General features: G+C 36.2%; 1 protein-coding gene across 1 annotated transcript; it reads right to left on the reverse strand.

The window, feature by feature from the left end:
* Positions 1-15,465: 15,465 nt before the first annotated feature.
* Positions 15,466-15,900, reverse strand: LOC122278683 (glycine-rich protein 5-like). Its single transcript, XM_043088867.1, has one exon. It carries the CDS (start codon positions 15,898-15,900, stop codon positions 15,466-15,468), a length of 435 nt encoding a protein of 144 aa, XP_042944801.1.
* Positions 15,901-22,351: the final 6,451 nt, after the last annotated feature.

The raw sequence follows: 22,351 nt of genomic DNA on the forward strand, positions 1-22,351 counted from the left end.
TAATTTGGTTGACTTAATTAAGTTTAAAAATCGTGATAGTGATTGCATTGATGCATGATAGATTTTAGGTTAAGATAATTTTTGGCAAAGTTTTCTCTCTCTCTTTCCCCCATAGTGGATTGAAGAATATGAAAAATATTGAGTGAGCAAGAAATATGAATATTGCTACTTAACTGCTAAAACGTTCTAAGCTGCATTTATTGCACAAGACAATGTTTTCGTGCTTTTAATGTGATATTGGTAAAGTCTATACCTAATTTCATTTAAAACTTAATGAATATGGTAGTGTTAATAAGAATTTCTAGAGATCTAGAAATTAGATGGTCACTCATTGACTCAGTGATATTGTTTCAAATTAGGGGAAGATATGATATACTAAAATGTGCCATTGAGGTATAGGATGATGGGTGTGAAGCTTGAGAAATTGAAAATTTTCTTGCTAATACGATCACTTTCCTTTATTTAGTAAAGTCAACAAGAAAAGATAATATGAGCATTTTTTATGTTAAAAGTTCCTATACATGCACATTAAGGACATTAAATAAGAAATCTTTTCTCATCATTTAATGTGATTCTAAAGTTTTTTTTTAATTGAAGGAAAACATATTTTCCAGATAAAATATTTTCTAAATCAGAATAATATGAGTTATATAATGAGAGCAATTATCTTGCGGTGTTCTGACTTGTTGAGAATGAATAAGTGAATTTTGGTGCAAAGCAATTGTTACATCACACTTGGGTTGATGTAATATGGGGTTGTAGCCTTAATTCTATTATGTCGTCATTAGATCAAGTTCATTGACCTTTTAGTAAGGCTGAGTGATTGTGTGAATATTTTGTGCAAGCCTGAATTCAATTAAAATGGAAATACGGATGATCTAAGCTTAAATATTTTTTTATTAAGTCCAGAAAATTACTCATATTTTCGGCAATGGAGGGGTATTGTGGATTTTATTAATATATTTTTTTTTTTGCAAATTTTTTTTTTGAAATGACGTTTTATTTCACATTATCTTAATATTAATATTTTCAACTTATTTTATAAAAGATATGGGAGTAATTCACCAATTAGTGGGATATAACTTTGAATGAAGGTGTACCACTAGTGATAATAACTTTTAAAATTTACTATAATATAAAGATACTCATAAATAACATGGTAGCTATATATCAGCATTATCTCATCGTTTAAAGACAGGAAGAGAATATTTGTAATAAGTGCTCCACTAGTATGGAATTCGTAGTACCTAGGAATCTTAATATAGAATTCTAGATTCACTCTACTTATATGATCCAACTTGGGGTTGTTGATTTGATTGATAAAAGAAAAATAGAGTTAATAGAAGTATAAATCTATTCTAGCAATAGTTGAGTTGTCTTTAGATAACTATTGACCTCACATACAATAGACCTTTTTCTAGAACGAGTTAAATAGTTGATTCTTGTAAAAGGATTAAATTGTTAGCTTTTATAATGTTTAGGTGCGAAGTACTTTGAATGTGTGATTGTTGCTTGTACTGGTTTGGCAAAAAAAGTGAATAAATGTTGTTAATATTATTTTCATGCAGCATAAACCAGCTATCTATTCAAAGATACCCAATGTACATAATCATTTTTATTAATGACCTATTTAATAAAATGAGTTCTTTGAACACAATTGACAATCCTAGAAAAGTACCCTCCTAAGAGAGATCAAGATCTAGTTGTATTATATTATTATTGTCGCCAAATGATAGGATTTCCATACTAAGAGGTAGTGGGTATGAGCTTGTGAAAATTAGCTCAAACTTCATGTCTTATGAGACTATTTACTAGAAAAACAGTTTCTAGAAACTCTTATTCAAAATCTAGTAACAATTAATGAGATTATGAATATAAAAGAATCTATTTTTGCTTATACTATTTGATATTTGCATTATGGTTTGGTCATGAGAGTTAGGAGTTGAGATTTCGTTAGAGGCTAAAAATGGCTTATTTGATTAATTAAATGAGTTTGTGATGTGATTTGGACAAGTCATTAAGAGTAATGGCTAGACTGTTGTGATTGTCCTTAGGGGCAAAGGTCTTAATTGCTTTACCATTAATGAAAAATAAAGGTTGGTTATCTCACATGCTATTGTTGAGTACACAAGAGATTTATATGAAACGCTGGAGTTGCAAATTAAGCTTGTTGAATGATATTTGAGGTCACCTTTTAGATTCTTAGAAATCGCAGTTGGACTTGTTGACTAGAATCTAAGATTTATATTGTTAGTTTGACCCTAAGGGAGATTTGTGATGAATCACCGACTTCATAATTGTACAAAGTTATATATATATATATATATATATATATAAGCAGAGTCTCTTGGTAGGTGCATATTTTTTGAAAGGTTACTGCACAAGAGATTGCGCATGGAGAGAAATCATTATAAACACCATTTGAGAGTTGTGGTTTAATTATTTGTAGTTGATCATGTGATATCTCTCACTTATGATATTGCTCATCCTGTACATGATAGTGATATGTTTTATGATCATGTGGCACGACTAGGAGAATTTAGTGAGCGCGCATATTCACCAAGAATTTTGGAATTATGGTGAAAAAGATACGTCGACAGGCTTAGATCGGATCACTAACACGAACAACTGCCTTTGGCGCTTAGATAGTAAGCGGTGATGAGACATTGTGTCCCTTGATACTGATATAGCACATAGAGATGGTTGACACAAATATATATGTCACCTTAACTAGGCTAAGATGAGATCTTTGTTATTTAGTAAGATCGTACATGGATAGCCCACAATCCGTGTAGCCATTGATTTAACCAAATGCGAGACCCTATTTGGAGCTTTGGATAGCGAGTAAATGGAGGGATTCAGTTTAGGTGCTGAGATAGCGACTAGACTAAGGTTCGGTTTGGTAAGTGGGATGAAAATTTTGAGTTTAAGATGAAATATTAAAATATTATATTTTAATATTATTATTGTTTTGAGATTTGAAAAAGTTGAATTATTTATTATATTTTGTATGATGATTTGAGAAAGTTATAATAATAAAATGAGAATTTTAAGTTTGAGATGAAAATTTTTTGTTACCAAACCGAACCTAACAATTGTGCGGTATATTGAGAATATTAGACATCTGCTTTTTTGGACAAAAAACTCCCCCGTTGCATGTATTTCATACCACATATGCTTTTACGACCAATGGTAGAGGTGAGTGAATGAATCATTGCGGTAACCTATAGCAAAGGTGAGTGAATGAATCCCTGCTTCCTTACCATGTAAGTCCTATAGGTCATAACTGATGGTCATAATTTATTTATGACCTTAACAGACCTTTGACTATTCACGAGGTTGAGGTTTTAGTGTCTACTACTTTGATATGTTGTCTATGACCAAGAATGATGCGATCTAATGAGACATTGCTGGAAAAGCAACTAGACTAAAACTAAATGACATGAGTGCAAATGGAAGACTATTTGCTAACACATCAATATTGTGTTTTTACTAATTGCCAGCAAGTTGTGTTGCTTATTGGATGTTGCGACATTATTATGAGTATATAATGTTTTATGGAGATTGAGCATTACTTTGACTTATTTGGACTTGAGAGAGATTATGGATGCTTAATGTGATGTGACCAAATAAGTAGAAGTATAACGAGACACCTTTAGGAATATTATTATGCTGGATTTCTCTTAGAAAGATTTAGTATAGTGACTCATTTTTCTTTTATAGGTGTGCTCGGTGGTTGCACAACATATTTGCGAGTACAGAAAAGATTGAGAATATATTGAGCGATATAGGCTTGAGGCTTTGCCCACCATGTGCAAATGAGAGAGATGTAGTAAATGGGCAACTTTAGTGGGCACCCTTTCCCCTACCCTTGGTTAGGGTTTATGAAGCCACTTTATGAATCTTGATGATTGACCTTTAAGGCTAGCCATAGGTAACACTAAGAGGGGCTATTTATATAGCCCCTCCCTCATTTTGATGAAACACTTCATGCACAAATAAAAAATCTCTCTCAAGTATCGTTCTCTCTAGTCCCCAAATTTTGGTTGAGGAACATATGGGTACATCGATTTTAAAAATTTAAGAATTAATATTGGACCGATTCACTAACGAAATTGAAACTTTTTTTTTTTTTTTTTCTCGGTTCAGTTTTCCTAATTTTACAGATTATCTATGTTAGTAATAATATGATATTTAGGTATACTAAACTATTAGTCTATTTATATTATAGTATAAGGACATTATTTTATGATAATTAACACATACTAGTATAGTATTGAATTTAATTATAGTTTATATAAGGTCTAAACTTTTTATTTGGGTATATATGATCAATTGTGTAAAAATGTATTTACAAAAGAATATATATGTTATAATTTATTATGCCAAAAATGTATTTATCCTTGATATATATATATATAATAAGTATATATTAATAATTTAATATTAATGTTTTCGTTTAAAATTAAAATTTTATTTTATATTAATTTTATATTATAAATTAAAATTTTATATGTTGTATTAAAAATTATAAGATTAATTTTATTTTATATCACATGTTATATAAATTTTATGTTATAAGATTAATACATTTTAAAAATAAGATTAGAATTTCATGTTATTTAATTAGTAATTTAACATATAATATATATAATATACCTTAAAAAAATTATAAATATATATACCAGTCCGGTTCGTGTTTAAACCGGTTTTCAAATATGAAAATTGTTACCGCATCAGTTTAGGACCGGTTTTGATTTTTAAGAACTGATATCGCACCAAACTGCTTACAAACTGGATAGAACCCACTGATTCGATTTGGTCCAACCAGTTTTCCCTTTTTTTTTACACCCTAGCCTAATGATTTCAAACGAACAACACCCAATCTATTATTTGCTACTTGAGGTAAACATTTTTGCTATATACTTTGTTCTAGTTTTTCTAACATGACCACAAAAGCAAAAGTAACCAGGAGCAAACCAAATCTCCAGAGGGACCAAACAGGTGACCACCAACGGAGAAGAAAGAGGAGAGTGACTGGTTTCACTTCGACAATAGGGACAAATTTGTATTAAAAAACAAGACATTGCAAAACAGACACAGGAGGAATATGTAATTTCGTCCATCAAACAAGAATGCACTGCCAAAGTTAACAAAAATGTAATTAGTCAATCAAACAAAATGCCACCGCTCATTTCTGGATAGCCACTTTTATGTATAAACTATAAAGATATGATTGCGTACGATATATACGGCAACCACAACATCAAAACAATCGCTTCTTAAGACGACAAAGCCAATTAGAGAAAGAGCAAAAGCCCCATACACACGTACTGTAAGTGATCAACATGCACTATTGTGGCCATCATCGTAGCCTCCGCCTCCTCCTCCTCCTCCAAAATGGGCGCCACCCATACTCATTCCTATGCCTGCTCCGTGACTAGTGGCCGCAATTCTGTGATGATCACCATTAGTGCCAAATTCGCTTGCTGATGATCTTATGGGTTCTCCACCGAAAAATCTCAGCAAGATAGCAAAAACTAACATTATAGCAAAGACAATGGGAATAATTATAACAAATTCCTGCATCTTTTTGTACTATTCGTGCGCACGCTATACAAGGAAATAAGCTTGACATGCATTTCCTTTTTATAGCTTAGATCTCAACGAAAGATAATGTTCCTTAATTTCAAACGAAATTGAAGTTTCAAGTCTATAAATTTGGGAAACTTCCGACGAGTGGTCCATATAGCAAGTGAGCCATGTGACTCATGCAAGAGGCCAAGTACAAGCCCTTGCTAGGAAGGTTACGTGGGCATATCCAATGCTACATCCGCTGGATATTTTTAAATTAGGGGTCAAGAAAAGGTTGCTGAATAGACCTTTTGAGCAAATGAGTTGGTTGTCTGGTAGACGAAAAATGTCATATCTCTACTCATCCTCGAAGAAACTTGGCAAATGGGAATAAAGACAGTGTTAGAATTGTCGTATATTAAGGGACCTTCAAACCTTTTGGGGACACGACATGCATTAGCCCCCATGTCACTAATTTTGCTTCCTAGCATATATGGAGTATGAAGGTGAAATGTAATTGATCATAATTATAAAATACGTACAATTTCATTCTCTTAGCATATTTTCGTTAACTGAAACTCAAATGACGTTGGATATAATAAAGGCTTTGTTTCGACAATAAGATGATGAAATGAGATGACCTGTAAGTAGAAGTGAAATGATTTGTGAATAATAGTGAAATAGTTAATATATGTTTTATGGATTTTTTTGGAAAGAAATGAGAAAAAGTTGAAAAAATATTATAAAGTTAAAAAATATTATTAGAATATAATTTTCTTTTATTTTGGGATGCGAAAAAGTTAAATTATTTTTTATATTTTGTTTAGAAATTTGGAAAAGTTATAATAACTACATAATAATTAGATAAAAAAAAATAAAAATTTAAATTAAAAAAGTGTTTATATTTGTGGTGTTTATTAGCCTAGATTTTTTCATGCCTGGAACCGATTATCCTGGTTTCGGATTGGGCTGGAAAAAAACCTAACCTGAATGCACAATCCTAACTAATCGTAAAAATATAATATATCAAAGAACATAAATTAATCAAAGTAACAGACTAACTAAATTAATACAAGCTGTATAGAAAGGACCAAATTAATACATTAACTGAAATAATTTATACAGCATGAAAAGTTAAAAAAATTAATGAGGGATTCGGCATAAAATACATGCACGTAGACACCAATAGTACATTGGGTAACCTAATTACAAACAAGCCAAACATAGATTACAAAAGCTGATCATCAAATTGATCTTCGTAGCCATGCACCCACCAATACAAACTGATCCTTAATAACCCCCACAATCTCCTCCTCCACCATCACCGATGTCACCTTCTCCACCATCGTTGCCAGTGGCGTCAACACTGATTGTACATGGTAATAGTTTTCCAAAGACCAAGTTCAAAAGAAATACAACAATCCAGAGCAAAATATTATGAGAAAGATCTTCAGGCCTTCATCCATCCTACATTTTGCTATCCCACAACTTACGAATGTGAACAATTAAGTTGTCAATGGATTTAATTCATTTTATACACAATTTAGACTAAATTAATGAACTCATGTATTACACACTGAGCATGAACAAGTTGCTACAAGTCGTTCTAGAAAAGGATAAAATTCCTTTTATTTCTGTTTTACATGTATTTTTGTCTTATTCATTTTTATTCTTAGTAAATATTCTATTGGCTTATTCTATTTTGGGATATAGGTTATGTTAGTTTGTTAGAGCAAAGTGCCTATATGAGAATTCCTTTTTGTATCGTGACATTCATTCAGAAATACAGTACAAAATTTTTCCAAGCCTTCGTGTATATATCATGCTCTCTGCAGTCTAACCTTCCACTTCTTCTCATTTTTTGCTTCCTTACATGGTATCAAGAGCCTGAGAGTAATTTTTCATGGAGGACCACTTTTTAAGAATACTTTAAAGGTAAAACCCTACGGGGCAATTAAACCTAGAAAAGTCAATTTTAGTATTTGAGAATCAAGCACAAGTAAGTCTCAATTACAAAACGTTTGTCAATTGACTATTTTATTTGACACGACAAATGACTCGTTTATCTTTAATACAGTAGTAACCAGAACTTCTATCGATTTTCAAATATTAACTTCTCTAATAGAACTCAAGTGGCTGAAAATGATTACACTATCTCAATCTTGGATCAACGATCATACTCTTTGAGAGAAATAATATAAAAATTCTCGAAGAAACTTTCTCACCAAAATATGCACTAACAAGTGCTCTAGAAAATATTCAGAACCAAATCTCTCTGAATCCTAACTAATAGGATATCTTAAATAAACAATTTGAAAATAGTTTAAATTATAGTCGGATTCTGCTGACAGAGTATCTCTATCGCGACAGACTCTGTTGATTGAATGTTGGTACCTATCACTTTATATTTTCAGCAGTAGCAGTTTGTATACAAATTCTTCTCTGGATAATACTCTTAGAACTCGATTTTTACACTCTTGACTTATCTAAAACACTTCCTAAATAACTTCTAGATAACATCAAAATAGTTATAGAGAAAGTCAAAGTGTTTTACATTCATTAAAATTACAAAATAAAAAATAAGATGAAGTCTATCATCTTAGCCTCTTAGTCCTATCCAAACTCTTGCATCTACAAAAAACAACCCATGTTTTCTTTAAACAAAAAAAAAAAAAAAGGAAGTGCAGATCTTGGAAAATCATGTTGACATGCTCAAAGGAAGAGAGAGAAAGGCTTACCGAAATGCTGGCAATGAGAGAAACGGCTGCACAAACTTGAACGAGAGAGAGAGAGAGAGCAGAGTCTGCAAAGAGCTGTTAAAACACTTCATACAGAAGATGACGAATCAGGACCACCACTCACAACGGATACTGCTGCACCTCCTCTGCACGTACTGCATGCAAACCATGCAAGTTGTACCTCCTCTGCACGTACCGCATGCAAGCCATGAAGCACCAAGCATACAACCACGATGCCATGCCAACCCAGCTACTGGACCCCTGCTGCACTGCAGAGTCCTCAACCAATCAGCTCCTATAAGTTTTGTGGTATCTGAAATGTAACGAATATTCGCATCTTGCGTGTGTATATATATACATGTTGAAGAGGCAGTGCCTCAGTGTGCTTGAGAGAAATATATAGAAGGAATTAGACAATTGCAACTTTATTAACATGGTATCAGAGCATATCTAAGGACTAATCGTCCACAATGTCTACCCCCTCCGACACTATGTCTTCTCCTTCACCCACCTCTCTTCCATCCCTTTCTTCACCCAATCTCTCCCACATACTCTCTATCAAACTGAATCCAGAAAACTATCTCTTATGGAAGGTGCAACTTGTTCCGTATCTTCGTGGCCAAAGATTATTCCAATATGTTGATGGCACTTGCCCAGCCCCTCCCATTCTTCTTTCCGATTCTTTGCCCAACCCTCAATATGAACACTGGTTCCAGCAAGATCAGCTGGTCATGTCGGCTTTAATCTCCTCTCTCTCCGAATCTCTCATTGCACAAGTAGTTGGTTGTGCCACTGCTCGGGATGTTTGGCTATCACTAGAATCCTCCTATGCATCTTCATCCCAAGCACGCTTACTTCAAACACAGCTCCAACTCGCCTCACTGAAGAAAGGCAGTGATTCCATCATGGTATATTTTCGTCGTGCAAAAACCTTAGCAGACACAATGGCTGCTGCTGGCCGTCCATTGCCATCAAATGACTTTGTACCTTACCTCTTAGCGGGACTTGGTCCTGACTATGACCCCCTCGTGTCCTCTGTTACCACAAGAATAGATCCCATATCCATAGATTCCCTTCTCGGACATCTCTTAGCTCACGAAGCTCGACTGCAACACCATGCCACAAATACCACTATTTTCTCTGACCCTTCAGCACATTTCTCTGCTCGCAGTCCTCAATACTTTACTCATAAACGAGGCTCACGTGGACGTGGACGCAACAACCGAGGGGGACGTACAAGCAACCGTGGGCATGGTTCTCCTGCCTACTCAGGTACTCCTCAAACTGGTTCCTTTACATCTTCTATTGACAACCGTTCTGTGTGTCAAGTATGCAACAGAGCTGGGCACACGACCCTTACATGCTTCTACCGCTTCAATCAGTCCTACACCACAAATGCCCCTACCTCAGCTCAGTACACATCCTCTGCCTCGGCCTATGCCATGGATGGTACCTGGTACCCTGACACAGCGGCAACAAATCACGTAACCAGTGAACTAGTTAACCTGAATCTCCACTCCACTGATTACCAAGGAACAGATCAACTACGAGTTGGTGATGGATCTCTTGTTCCAATCACACAAACTGGTTCAACCCTTTTTCCCTCAACTTCATCTCCTTTTATTCTAACAAAAATGTTATGTGTTCCTACCTTTAACAAAAACCTCATTTCAGTTCAGCAATTTTGCACCGATAATCATGTTTACTTTGAATTTTTCTCTGATCATTTTTTTGTAAAGGACTACACCCGGGGAATCTTCTACTTCAAGGGAAGACAAATAACGGCCTTTACACTTTCTCCACTCCATCCCCTCAAGCATACTCCAGTACCTGCAACTCCATTTCTACATGGCATTCACGCCTTGGACACCCCTCACTCAAAGTCGTGCGTCAAGTCCTTCTTCAACATGGCCTACCTTTTGATGAAATATCATCTTTGCATTTCTGTAATGCCTGTGCGATGGCCAAGCACCACCGCAAACCTGCACCAACCAGAAAATCCAAATCTGTTGCACCTTTTCAGCTTTTATTTAGTGACTTATGGGGACCATCTCCTCATGTTTCTGAGGATGGCTTTCGGTTTTACATTTCATTTGTAGATGATTATTCAAGATACACTTGGCTATTCCCTCTACAAACTAAATCTCAAGCTTTGCCTACTTTCATTAAATTTAAAGCTTATGTTGAGTTGCAATTCAAAACCAAAATCAAACAAATTCAAACCGATTGGGGAGGGGAGTTCAGGTCCTTCACTGAGCTTCTCTCCACCTCTGGAATCCTGCACCGAATCACATGCCCTCACACACACTCAAAATGGCATCATTGAAAGAAAGCATAGATACATTGTTGACTCCGGCCTAGCCTTACTTGCACATGCCTCTGTCCCTTTAGCCTTTTGGCCATACGCCTTCCAACATGCAGTGTGCTTAATTAATCTGCTCCCATCCTCTTCACTTAATTTTTCATCTCCATTCTTCATACTTCACAAAAAGAATCCAGATTTTAAGCTCATCAGTGTATTTGGATCAGCCTGCTGGCCACTCACACGGGCATACAATAAACACAAATTTGATTTTAGGTCCCTTCAATGTGTCTATCTCGGTATCAGTCCAACCCACCATGGTTCAATATGCTATCACATCCCTTCAAAACGAGTTTATATCTCTAAAGATATAAAACACAATGAAGACTTCTTCCCCTTTTCAGAACAAGCAAAACACAACTCCGAACCACTATCTGACCAAAACAGAACTCCTCTTCCAATTTTTAACTCTTTCCCAACTCAAACACAACCAACCCAATCCATACTCGGTCCAGCCCCTACACAACCTTCTACATCCCCATTGAGACTTCCCTCTCCATCAACACAGATCCAAAATACACAAGCACCATTGAGATCCATGGTAACCCGATCCACGTCAGTACACCGATGGTACCATCCGATGGCCACCACCAAGAGCAAATATCTCAATCACCACCTCCAGCACCATACCCGAAACTCCAACTTGTTTTTCAGTAGCACAAAAGTTTTCAGAATGGCGTGAAGCCATGTCAAATGAATTCAATGCTCTTCTAGCAAATGAAACATGGACACTAGTTCCAACTTCGCAAGCCTAGAATATTGTATCATGCAAATGGGTGTTCAGAACAAAGAAACTCTCTAACGGAACCATTGAGAGAAGAAAATCCCGTTTAGTAGCAAAAGGTTTTCTACAGCAATCCGGCATCGACTACAACCAAACGTTCAGTCCAGTTGTGAAAGCTACAACTATAAGACTCGTCTTAGCTCTTGCCATAACCAATGGTTGGCCGGTTCAACAATACGACGTCCAAAATGCTTTTCTTCACGGTCCTCTCAATGAAACCGTATTCATGGCACAACCTCCTGGTTTCGCTCACCCGCAGTTTCCCACTCACGTATGCAAGCTCAAAAAGGCGCTTTATGGTTTAAAACAATCACCCAGGGCGTGGTATTCTCGTCTAAGCCAAAAGCTGGTGGAACTCGGGTTCAACATTTCAACTGCAGACTCCTCCTTGTTTGTCAAGGTTAATGGTTCCTCGGTCCTATATGTCTTGGTGTACGTCGATGACTTGCTTATTACTGGATCTAACATCAACTGCATCACTGCACTGCTTAATGCTCTCAGAACAGATTTTCCAATCACTGATCTCAGCAAACTCCACTTCTTCTTAGGCATTGAAGCGACATACAATGCTGCTGGACTTCTCTTAACTCAGAAGAAGTACATCACTGATTTGCTTGAAAGAACAAACATGATCTTAGCCAAGCCCGTGAAAACTCCAATGTCAGTCTCCGATAAGCTCAGCTTGCACTCTGGAAATATGTTTGAAGACCCATCTCTCTATCGCAGCACCATAGGTTCCCTTCAGTATCTATCTTTTACAAGGCCAGATTTGGCCTTTGCGGTAAGTAAAGTCTGCCAATATATGCATGCTCCGAGAGTTCCCCACTGGCAAGCAGTTAAACGGATATTGAGGTATCTAAAACACACGTTCCACCTTGGTTTACAGTTCTCTAAGTCCTCTACTATGAACATCACAGCCTTTTCGGACGCCGACTGGGCCGGCTGTCCAGACGATAGAAAATCAACAAGTGCATATTGTCTATTTTCAGGATCTAACTTAATTTCTTGGTCCTCTAAAAAGCAGCCTACAATAGCGAGATCATCTACTGAAGCAGAGTTCAAATCAGTAGCAAATGCTACAGCTGAAGTGATATGGGTACAAAACCTTTGCAAAGATCTCGGCATCCATCTAACAGCTGCACCAACCCTGTTTTGCGACAACTTAGGAGCAACATATTTGTCCTCTAACCCTGTCTTTCATGCAAGAACCAAACATGTGGAAATAGACTTCCACTTTGTGAGAAACCGTGTTCTAAACAAATCCCTGACAGTGGCCTTCATCTCAGGCAAAGACCAACTCGCAGATGCGTTGACAAAGCCACTGTCAGCTGCACGATTCCAAGCCCTTTGTTCAAGTCTGTGCCTCCGTTTCCTGCAGCTTGACTTGAGGGGGACTGTTAAAGCACTTCATACAGAAGACGATGAATCAGGACCACCACTCACAACGGATACTGCTGCACCTCCTCTGCACGTACCGCATGCAAACCATGCAAGCTGTACCTCCTCTGCACGTACCGCATGCAAGCCATGAAGCATCAAGCATACAACCACGATGCCATGCCGACCCAGCTACTGTACCCCTGCTGCACTACAGAGTCCTCAACCAATCAGCTCCTATAAGTTTTGTAGTATCTGAAATGTAACGAATATTCGCATCTTGCGTGTGTGTATATATATACATGTTGAAGAGGTAGTGCCTCAGTGTGCTTGAGAGAAATATATAGAAGGAATTAGACAATTGCAACTTTATTAACAAGAGCAAACAAAGGAGAGAGAGGAGTAGAGACTAGAGAGAGAAATTGATCACGTCAAGAGGGGGGTTTAGGGTTGTGATCTTGCTCGTGAGGGTAATGAAATTATTCGTGAGGTTAGTAAATGTAGTCATGATGTCAAAACCGCATCTGGGTCCGATGGATACGGATTTGATGATGCGGGTTTTGAATTAGATTTCACTGGGACCAGAAACATTAATTGGAATCTGGTTATCCCGATTTCTGACCAACCTGGTTGAACAGGCCTATGGAAAAGTTAGCTAAATCTATAGCTAGCGTGAAGGCGAAGGAAGTGACCATTTATGTGAAGAATATCTTAATTTTAATGTTGATAATGGAGTTAAGCCAAGAGGTGAAAAGTCTCAAATTGCATTTACTTAAGATGATGTTAATTATCTTGTTCGTTCTATGAATTTGTTGACTAATTGCGAACCATTGCTACTGTCAACAATACGGCTGATCGATGCATGGTCAATATCCTAGTGTACGTAACTTCAATAGAATGAATACAATCTGCAAAATCGCCTCTCTCAAAAATCTAAACTGATAAAATGATATAAATTTAATTATTTATATTATATTTTTAACAGTTCCATTCACATGTAGACTAGACTAATTTATATCAATTAGTAGGTCCAATATATGGATATTTAACTAAATTTGATAGTGTAGAATTAAGATTTAAACTCAAGAAATCTACTATAATATTATGTGAAATCATTGTCCTAAAGACTTAAATTGATGAAAAGAAATATATTTAATTATTAATATTATATTTTTAATCCAACTAGCTAAGAATTAAGATGATGTTTTCATGATAAAGATCTTTTAACTCTTCCAACATCCTTTCAGAATTAGTATCCGAATGCAGAACAAGCCAATAGGTTTTATCAATTGATTTCAATTTAGGCTGAACGATGAAATAGTGGATCTTATCTCAACGAAGTTTCAAAGAAATTAAAATTAGATCTTTTTTTTCAGGAGACCGACTCTATATATGGTTATACAGAAGGGTAGGGACGCGCGTCACGGCGTCACGCTAAGCATAAAATTAATTATAATAAGAAGCTGCATGCATGCATGCGTCTTAGCTTTGACCTCGCGAGCAAATGATCACGTGGCTTTCACGAATAAGAGTCACGATTGGCTTTTTGACATTAACATACGTATGGCTAGCTGGTTATGAATTTGATCATTTTCCTAATCAATTCAAAAAATCGTGACGATTTAGTATTTTTCTCTCAGTTCGGAATTTAAATATAATGCTTGATATATACAATTTTTAGTGTAAAACTTTGGTACATACCCTTTAAAAAAAGAAAGCAAAACTACAAAATTATCTTATATATATAATTACTTTTTCATTAACAAGAATTTGATTCATGATTATATAAGGACAAAAGATATTTACAATTGTGAATTGTACAACCATCCCATAATCGTTTTGAAAAAAAAATGAATAAAATATAAAATTTACATTAAAAAAGTTAATATTTTAATAGTTTACCCTACTCTTTTTCATCAAAACAATTACGTGGCGTTTACGCACTTTATGGTTGAATGTAGAATTACTCCCATTTAATTCAGAATATTAATTACCAAATAATTTAGTTAGGTTTGACGTAGTACGTGCAAATTAATTGCGAGTTGAAACTCATAAGTTTCTCAATGGTCAAATTACCAGTTAATTAATTAACGGATTCAAGAAATGTAGTTCTCTAGTTAATAGTCTTACCTCATTCGATACGCATGGTAATACGGTAAGTTTCTTTTATATTTTACAACTTTCTAAACATATATATGTTTGTTCTTGTTGTTTTGGATTGTGCCAATATCCCAAAACTCAGACATTAGTTGTTTCTTTCTCTTTTTGTTTTTATTGTTAGATTTCTGATTATTCTAATTATTTCCACTTAATTTTTAGGAGTATAGTTTCGAGATTTTGGAAAGTAACCCCCAATTTCCTTATTGTATAAGATATTCCTCTGTAAATAAATAAATCTTATAAAACTACAATCAAAGAATGCTGGCATTTTTGCGGGAGAAGAACATAGAAAAGAAAATAAAAGAAAAAACAATAAGAGCAAAGGGCTATAATTACATGGGCTGAACTTCTAATGGTCTCCAGATCCAGAAGGCAGAAACAGAAGGTCTTTTTACAAATGACCCATAATGGTAGTAGTTTTATAATCACTATGGCCACCATTTGATCAGAATCTGAAACATCTTTTGTGATCAACAGCCACCATCAGTTCCTCCTCCCGCTCCACCGCCGCCGCCACAACCTCCCCCTCCTCCTCCACCACCTCCAAAATCCCCTCCGCCGCCACAACCTCCCCCTCCTCCTCCACTACCTCCAAAATCCCCTCCGCAGCCAAAACCTCCCCCTCCTCCTCCGCCACCTCCAAAATCCCCTCCTCCACAACCTCCACCTCCACCTCCACCAACATCTCCTCCTGATCCCCAGCCAGCTTCAAGCGCCCCCGCACCATCATCACCGCCACCTATGTCTTGTACGCCTCCACCAACAAAACCACCACCTCCAAAATGACCATTACCATACTCCGTTTTCCCAGAACCTGCACGTCCTCTACACAAGAAACTCAGAATCATAAATATCAAGATCATCGACCCAAAAACGGCTGGGATAATTATAAAGGTCTTATCCATCTTCTAGCAAATTAAATCAAAGTCAAGGATATAAACTCCTCGCAGCTAGGCTTCCTTTTATATGTACCGAAGGGAGGAATCGTGGTCTGACTTTCGAAATAGAAGTTTATTATTGACGGCTTCAAACATTCTCTCTGTGGAAATATTTGACCAACGCTTAAAGAGAGGGTGCTGTTCGGAGACATGAAAAGCTGGTCTGCTTAATTTGAATTTTTCAGAGTTCATTTTTATGAAGCAAGGATTCTCTTTTTGCAGATGTTCAAATAAAAACATGGACTGGTTTACGTGCAAGTGCCGGTATTCTCACTTCTCACGATACGCGCAAATGGACTTTTAATGGGCACCAAGTCGGGCTAGAAAACTAAACTCGTTCTTTCTTTCTTTCTTAGGATGAAAATATCATACTAAATTACTAATAGATATAGCAACCTGTTGCTGAGAAAAACGAGGAAAATTAAACCGGGAATCTCACGAGTGCACAACGAAGCCGCGTGGCCAGCTCGATCCGATCCAAAATAAGCAACCCGATTAAAAACGTTTTAAAAATCGGAAAATTTTCGATTATATTTTGAATTAATTAAAAAATGTTTTAAACAACGCAGTTAAAATTTGATTGAAAATAAAAATAAATACAGAAGTAAAATGGGAAGCAGGTCGGGATGAAATTCGGCCGGACAATTACAGTTTGGAATTATTCTTTTCGACCAAAAATAAACATGGGTCAGGTCGGAATTAAGTAAAATTTTCGATATTCAATTATCCAGCAGCATTATCCGAATTAATCGAAATATGTCTTCAACGACCTCATTAAACTTTGATTAAAATAAATTCGGGCCGGATCGAAAAAGCAAACTTTTTGCCCATTTGGGTCGATCGGGTGAACAACCCTGATACTTTGAGATAAAACAAATGAGAAAATTTTAAATAAAAACTTTATATCACACACCTCCATTTAGTCAATATGTGATTTATTATTTTTTCTCTTCTATCTTAATACTTAAAATATGTTTGTGTAAATAGAAATACCAAAATGACAAATCACAAATTGGTTAAATGGAGGCATGTGGTGTACTAAAGCTTCATTGTAGAATAACTTTAAAAGATTATTGGGACTCCAATATAATGAAAAGGACATATCCACAAAACTTAAAAAAGTACCTTACAAATTAACCATTTAACACTAGTATATATATAAGCGAGTCCTAGGTTTCGATCCACCTTATTTTCCAATTACTAGAAGACACAAACGGTGGAAACCGTTATAGTACTGTCCTATCAGAGCCAAACTCAGCACACATTTAGTGAAAATTAACAAAGTTGAGCTCCAATTCTAAAGAACAAACAACTAGTACTATAAGAATTAACTAATAAGATGGTTACCCTCCCAGCCCCCTGGGCTTGTATCCATTGGGTGTTCCTGTTGCTATATATAGAGAATATTCTTCACAACAAATAGATGAAAGGAGGATTGATGAAATGAAAATGTTAGCAACCAATAAGAGAAAAAGTACAACAAAAATTAAAATTATTCACAGACAATACAAGATTTACGTAGTTCAACAATATATTTAACTCTACAGAAGTATAGAGAATTTTATTTAAATAATAATAAAAAATAGTGTGATGGTCGTACAAAGATTTATTACAATATATAATAAATCATAATTAGCAGACCGGGTTGGATTAGGAGCGAAAATAGTCATTTTAGTTGCAAAATAATGATCACAAAAATTCATTTTTCTTAAAATGAGCCAAAAGTAATCATTGAAAATCTATTAAAAAATCGCATTGGATCATTTTCAAGTTAGGTCATTAAGCCGGCCGCAACAAACATGATAACTAGGCATACAGAAGCCCAGCAGAAAATGATTTGAGAGGCTTTATATTAGGACGAAGTGGAAAGATCCACGAAGTGGGAATCACATAAAAAGATAGTTTGGTTGAGTTTTGTTCAAGATGTTGAGCCATCAAATAAAAGAATATGACACCGAAATGACGAGTGCTGCACAACATCTTTGGGGGAGAGTTCTTATACAAAGGAGTAATGCATCTTTGGGGGATAAACTAGCTGCTAGCATGCATCGCGATCCTAGTTTTAGCCAATCGTAGAAATATAGTCTATCGAAGAACAAAAATCAAAGTAATAGACTAACTAAATTAATACAAGCAGTTCTGATAACAATAACCATTATATCAAAGCAGTACATAAAAGACCAATTTAATACATTAACTACAATAATTTATGCAGCACGAGTAGATATATATATATATATATATATATATAAAGAGTTAGTCTATGTACCGTTCCTATTTGGAAACTGCTCACATAAGCTTATACATTTATCTTTAAAAAAATTTTAAAATTACAATAATATACTTTTTAAAATGTTCCTTTTTCCCCTTTTGTCCCAATACATCAATGGCCTGCACACGTAATCCTTCACTTGAGACTGTAAATAGAATTTTTTATATATAAAATAAAAAATACTAGCACGCTATGGTGCACACCAAATGAGCATTCCAAATATGCACACACACCAATGCAAATGACTTTTTCTTTTTTCTCTTTCTTTTAAGCATTTTTTAAGTATACTTAATCGTTAAGGAAAAAAAAAACAATTTCATTAATATTCACTTTCTTGATCATCAAGAAAAAAAAAATTAAAATATATGAATTGACACATTTGATGAGCATTTTTGAGAGTACTCATACCATCATTTTTTTTAAAAAAAATATGTATATATATATATTTATATAATGAGGGACGTGGCATAAACTACATGCAAGGCACCAATAGACATTAGGTAACCTAATTACAGAAAAAGTAATGATACTCATCATCTTAGTACTCAACATCTCAAGATGTGATATTAGATTATTGAAAATTATTTATTATATTTCACTTGTGAACCTATTATTTAATGTCACATCATGGAATGATGAAAAAATGATAAGAAAAGCGATGATGAATATATGTTTACTTACAGAAAAGCCAAACATAGATTACAAAAGCTGACCACCAATTGATCTTAGCAGCCATACACCCACCAATACAAACTCCTCAATCACCAGTACCACAATCTTCTCCGCCACCATCACCTCTTCCTCCACCATCATTGTTAGCAACATCAGCATTGATTGTGCATGGTAATAGTTTTCCAAAGATCAAGTTCAAAAGAATGGATTGATACAGCAACCCTGGAGGAAAATAGTATGAGAAAGAACTTCAAGCCTTCATTCATCCTGCGTTTTCGTATCCCACAACGTGCGAATTCAAACAATTAGGTTGTCAGTGGATTTAATTCATTTTAGAGATTGTTTGGATGACTAAATGAAATCATGTCTTATCTCAAAAGAAGTTTGAAACATTAGATCCATGTGGTATTTTATATTCGAGGGCTGCTAGAGACACAAAAAAATTCCACAAAGGGATCTCACACACTGATACAGTACACTATCAATGTGCCACGTGTCATCATTTTTTCTTTTTCTTATTCTTTTTTTATTCTTATTGCGTTTCTGTGACACCCCCAACTCCCACGTATGGAAATGCGGGAGCCGAGGCCTTAGGATGATGACAACACAAGTCATGCACCCCAACGACAAATGCTAAATGTGTGCACATGCAACACGTGTAAAACAAAAGATGCAGCAGATAATTTAAGTCAATCAACTAAATACAAAAATTGTTTAAATACAATTTTTCTTAAATAAAAGTATTTCAAATGTATTACAGTTATCCGAAGAAAAGTAATACAACACAAATACAAGAACCAAAAACGAGAAAACAAATCCCAATATATGAGCAAGTGACACCAAATCACTCATCCAACGGAACCGCATCCTCAGGTTCAACCTTCTCATCATCTACATCAAAATCTACGGTCTCAATAAACGGTACCATAGGTAAGTAATAATCCAAACAGCCCATGAGATGGAACTACATTTATGCAACAATAAATATACATGCACATGATGACCAATGGATGAAATCCAAAAATCAATCTTTCCCAACAAATGAATATTTTCCAATACACGCAAAAATTTCATTTTGGCCCAAAACATTCCATTAAAACATTTCCCACCATTTTTCTAGAAAATGGACCACATATCAAATTTTAACCATAAGCACCATGATCTCTCCTAGGAACCATCCGCACACCCTAGCTCCCTTCGCCATACTATGGGTAACAACCGTGCATGTGACTTCGTATTGATCAATGCCTAGTTCCGCACCCGGCGTTTTTGTGGCTAAGCATCCTCTAGCCCCCACCAGCAAGAGGCCACGGAGTCGGCACGAGAGTGTTACCATCCGTCTAATCCCGTTGTCGCCTAGTGACAACCCAAGAGGCGTCACTTAGTATATTCCACTCCCGAGTGACCAGAGGAGCTCCACCAAGATAATCCCCCATCTTGGCTTGGGGTCGTGATACACACGCACCTTAAAATCATTTTACACATGAAAATTCAGTTTTCATTTCCAACACATTTACAAGCATGCAATTATGCAAAAACTCAGTTTTCAATTACAAACATAAACATGTGTGCACTTATGCAATGTATGACACAAAACAAATATCCAACAACTAACAAATCCCAAGAGTAGCCAATCACACAAACAACTTCGTTCTACAATCCAACTGACCCCCAAACTCTTCGGACTCAGTCCGGCACAACCAACAAGATCGCAAAGATTTGTTAATACAAAATATATTTAAATCTCAAAAGGTTATTCAGAAAAATACTTATAGCGCTAAAAGGAAATTTCTGAAAGATCAAGCACCCAGTTAACACCAAAAGCAAGCCCGAAATGAAATCACCAAAAAACATGATTTTAGTGACTGAAAATGGGCTTGAAAACAAGAAGATTTGAAGGGGAGTTTCTGGGAAAAAGAACTGATTTACAAGAGGTAAAATGGAGGGATGATGGCTGGAAATTGGGATTCACGACAAAGCAAAAATAACCACACAACTAAGATGAAGCTCACAACTTGGACCAAAAATAGGGCACGGCAAGGCCAAAAATAGAGCAAGGAAAAGCACCAAATAAAGTGAAAATGTAAGGGAATAAATTACAAGTATGAACCACGAAATTACTAAGGAAAAACTAAAGAAAGAAACAACATGGAGGCTCACAGTTGGGGGAGAAAACAAGGCACGAGTTGGGAAAAAACAAAAGAAAAGCAAGGGTTTGATTCACAAGCATAAATACAAAAAATGCTAATGGAAAACAAAAAGAAAAAAAAAAGAAAAAAGAGAGGAAACAATGCATGGAAAGGAAATGACGATCAGACCTACAAAATGGAGAAAAATAGAGAAAATAATAAGCTGAAGAGGAAGAGAGCTGTGGCAACACCCATATTGAAGAATACAAATAAAAGAAACTGAATAGAAGAAGAAGAGGAAGAAGCTGCCGATGGAAGAATAGAGCATGAAAATTTTTAGAGAAAAGAAAGGATTGAGTGGCATAAGAGGAGGGAAAGAAAAAGAAAAAAGAAAAGAAGAAGATGGAGGTCACAACAATGAGTAGGGGAAGAAGAAAATTCTCCTGGAGAAGTGGAGGAAGTAGTCGGCACAACAAAGGACAAAGAAAAGAGATGAAGCCCTAAGGGATCATGGCAAAAAAACAACGCCCGCATAGCCAGCTGAGCCACCGCACAACCACCAGTAACTCCCCCTCCCTTCGGCAACTACCCCTCTTGGACCCTAGCCACTCCTAGCTCCTTCACCTTCCCCCATACACAAATCCATTTCCCATGGGTTTCCCTCACTCAAACAGCAAGATCTGCCACCACGGTGCGACCCACCTCCTCCTCATGCCACCATCGAACTCCATGAACCCCTAGCACCTTCTCCCTCCCTCACGATAGCCCATTCCCCCTCCATCACGCACTATATGAAATGGATTCTTCTTCTCACACTGCCTTAGTGCCGCTGTGAGCTAGCCAGCCGCCACATCAAACCACCCACAACCCCCTTAGCTCCTTCATGCCCGGCCCAAGCCTCCCCTCAATTTTTCCCGTTTTGTGTCCCACAGCCACCCCTTGAAAAACACCGCTACACCACTGCTCCACAACTTTTGGTGTCACCTTTGATCTTCCAAAGTTGCTTTTCATCATTGCAAGTAATTTTCCAAAGGATTTTCTTGGGATTTAAATATATTTTTACACTAACATATTTTCTGCAGTCTGATTGGTTGTGGCCTGTATTGGGTCCAAGAAGTGTTGGGAAATTATTGTAATTGTTGTCGAATATGGGTTTTGGGCCAAATTGGAGGATGGGTTTATTTGTGGAGTTGGTTTGTGGATTTGTGCACTTGGATTTGTGATTGGTGTATTTTATCTGATGTGTGATGTGCCATGACATCATATATATTGTTTGCATGCATTTTCATGTGTCGTGTTTGAAAACTGAGTTTCTGTGTTAAGAAAGGATTTTGGGTGCATGTAC

The sequence above is a fragment of the Carya illinoinensis genome, chromosome 10 (genome assembly GCF_018687715.1).
Source record: "Carya illinoinensis cultivar Pawnee chromosome 10, C.illinoinensisPawnee_v1, whole genome shotgun sequence".
Taxonomy (NCBI): Eukaryota; Viridiplantae; Streptophyta; class Magnoliopsida; order Fagales; family Juglandaceae; genus Carya; species Carya illinoinensis.

Excerpts from the sequence above, each read along its gene's own strand:
- LOC122278683 (XM_043088867.1), bottom strand. The coding sequence starts at position 15,900 with ATGGATAAGACCTTTATAATTATCCCAGCCGTTTTTGGGTCGATGATC.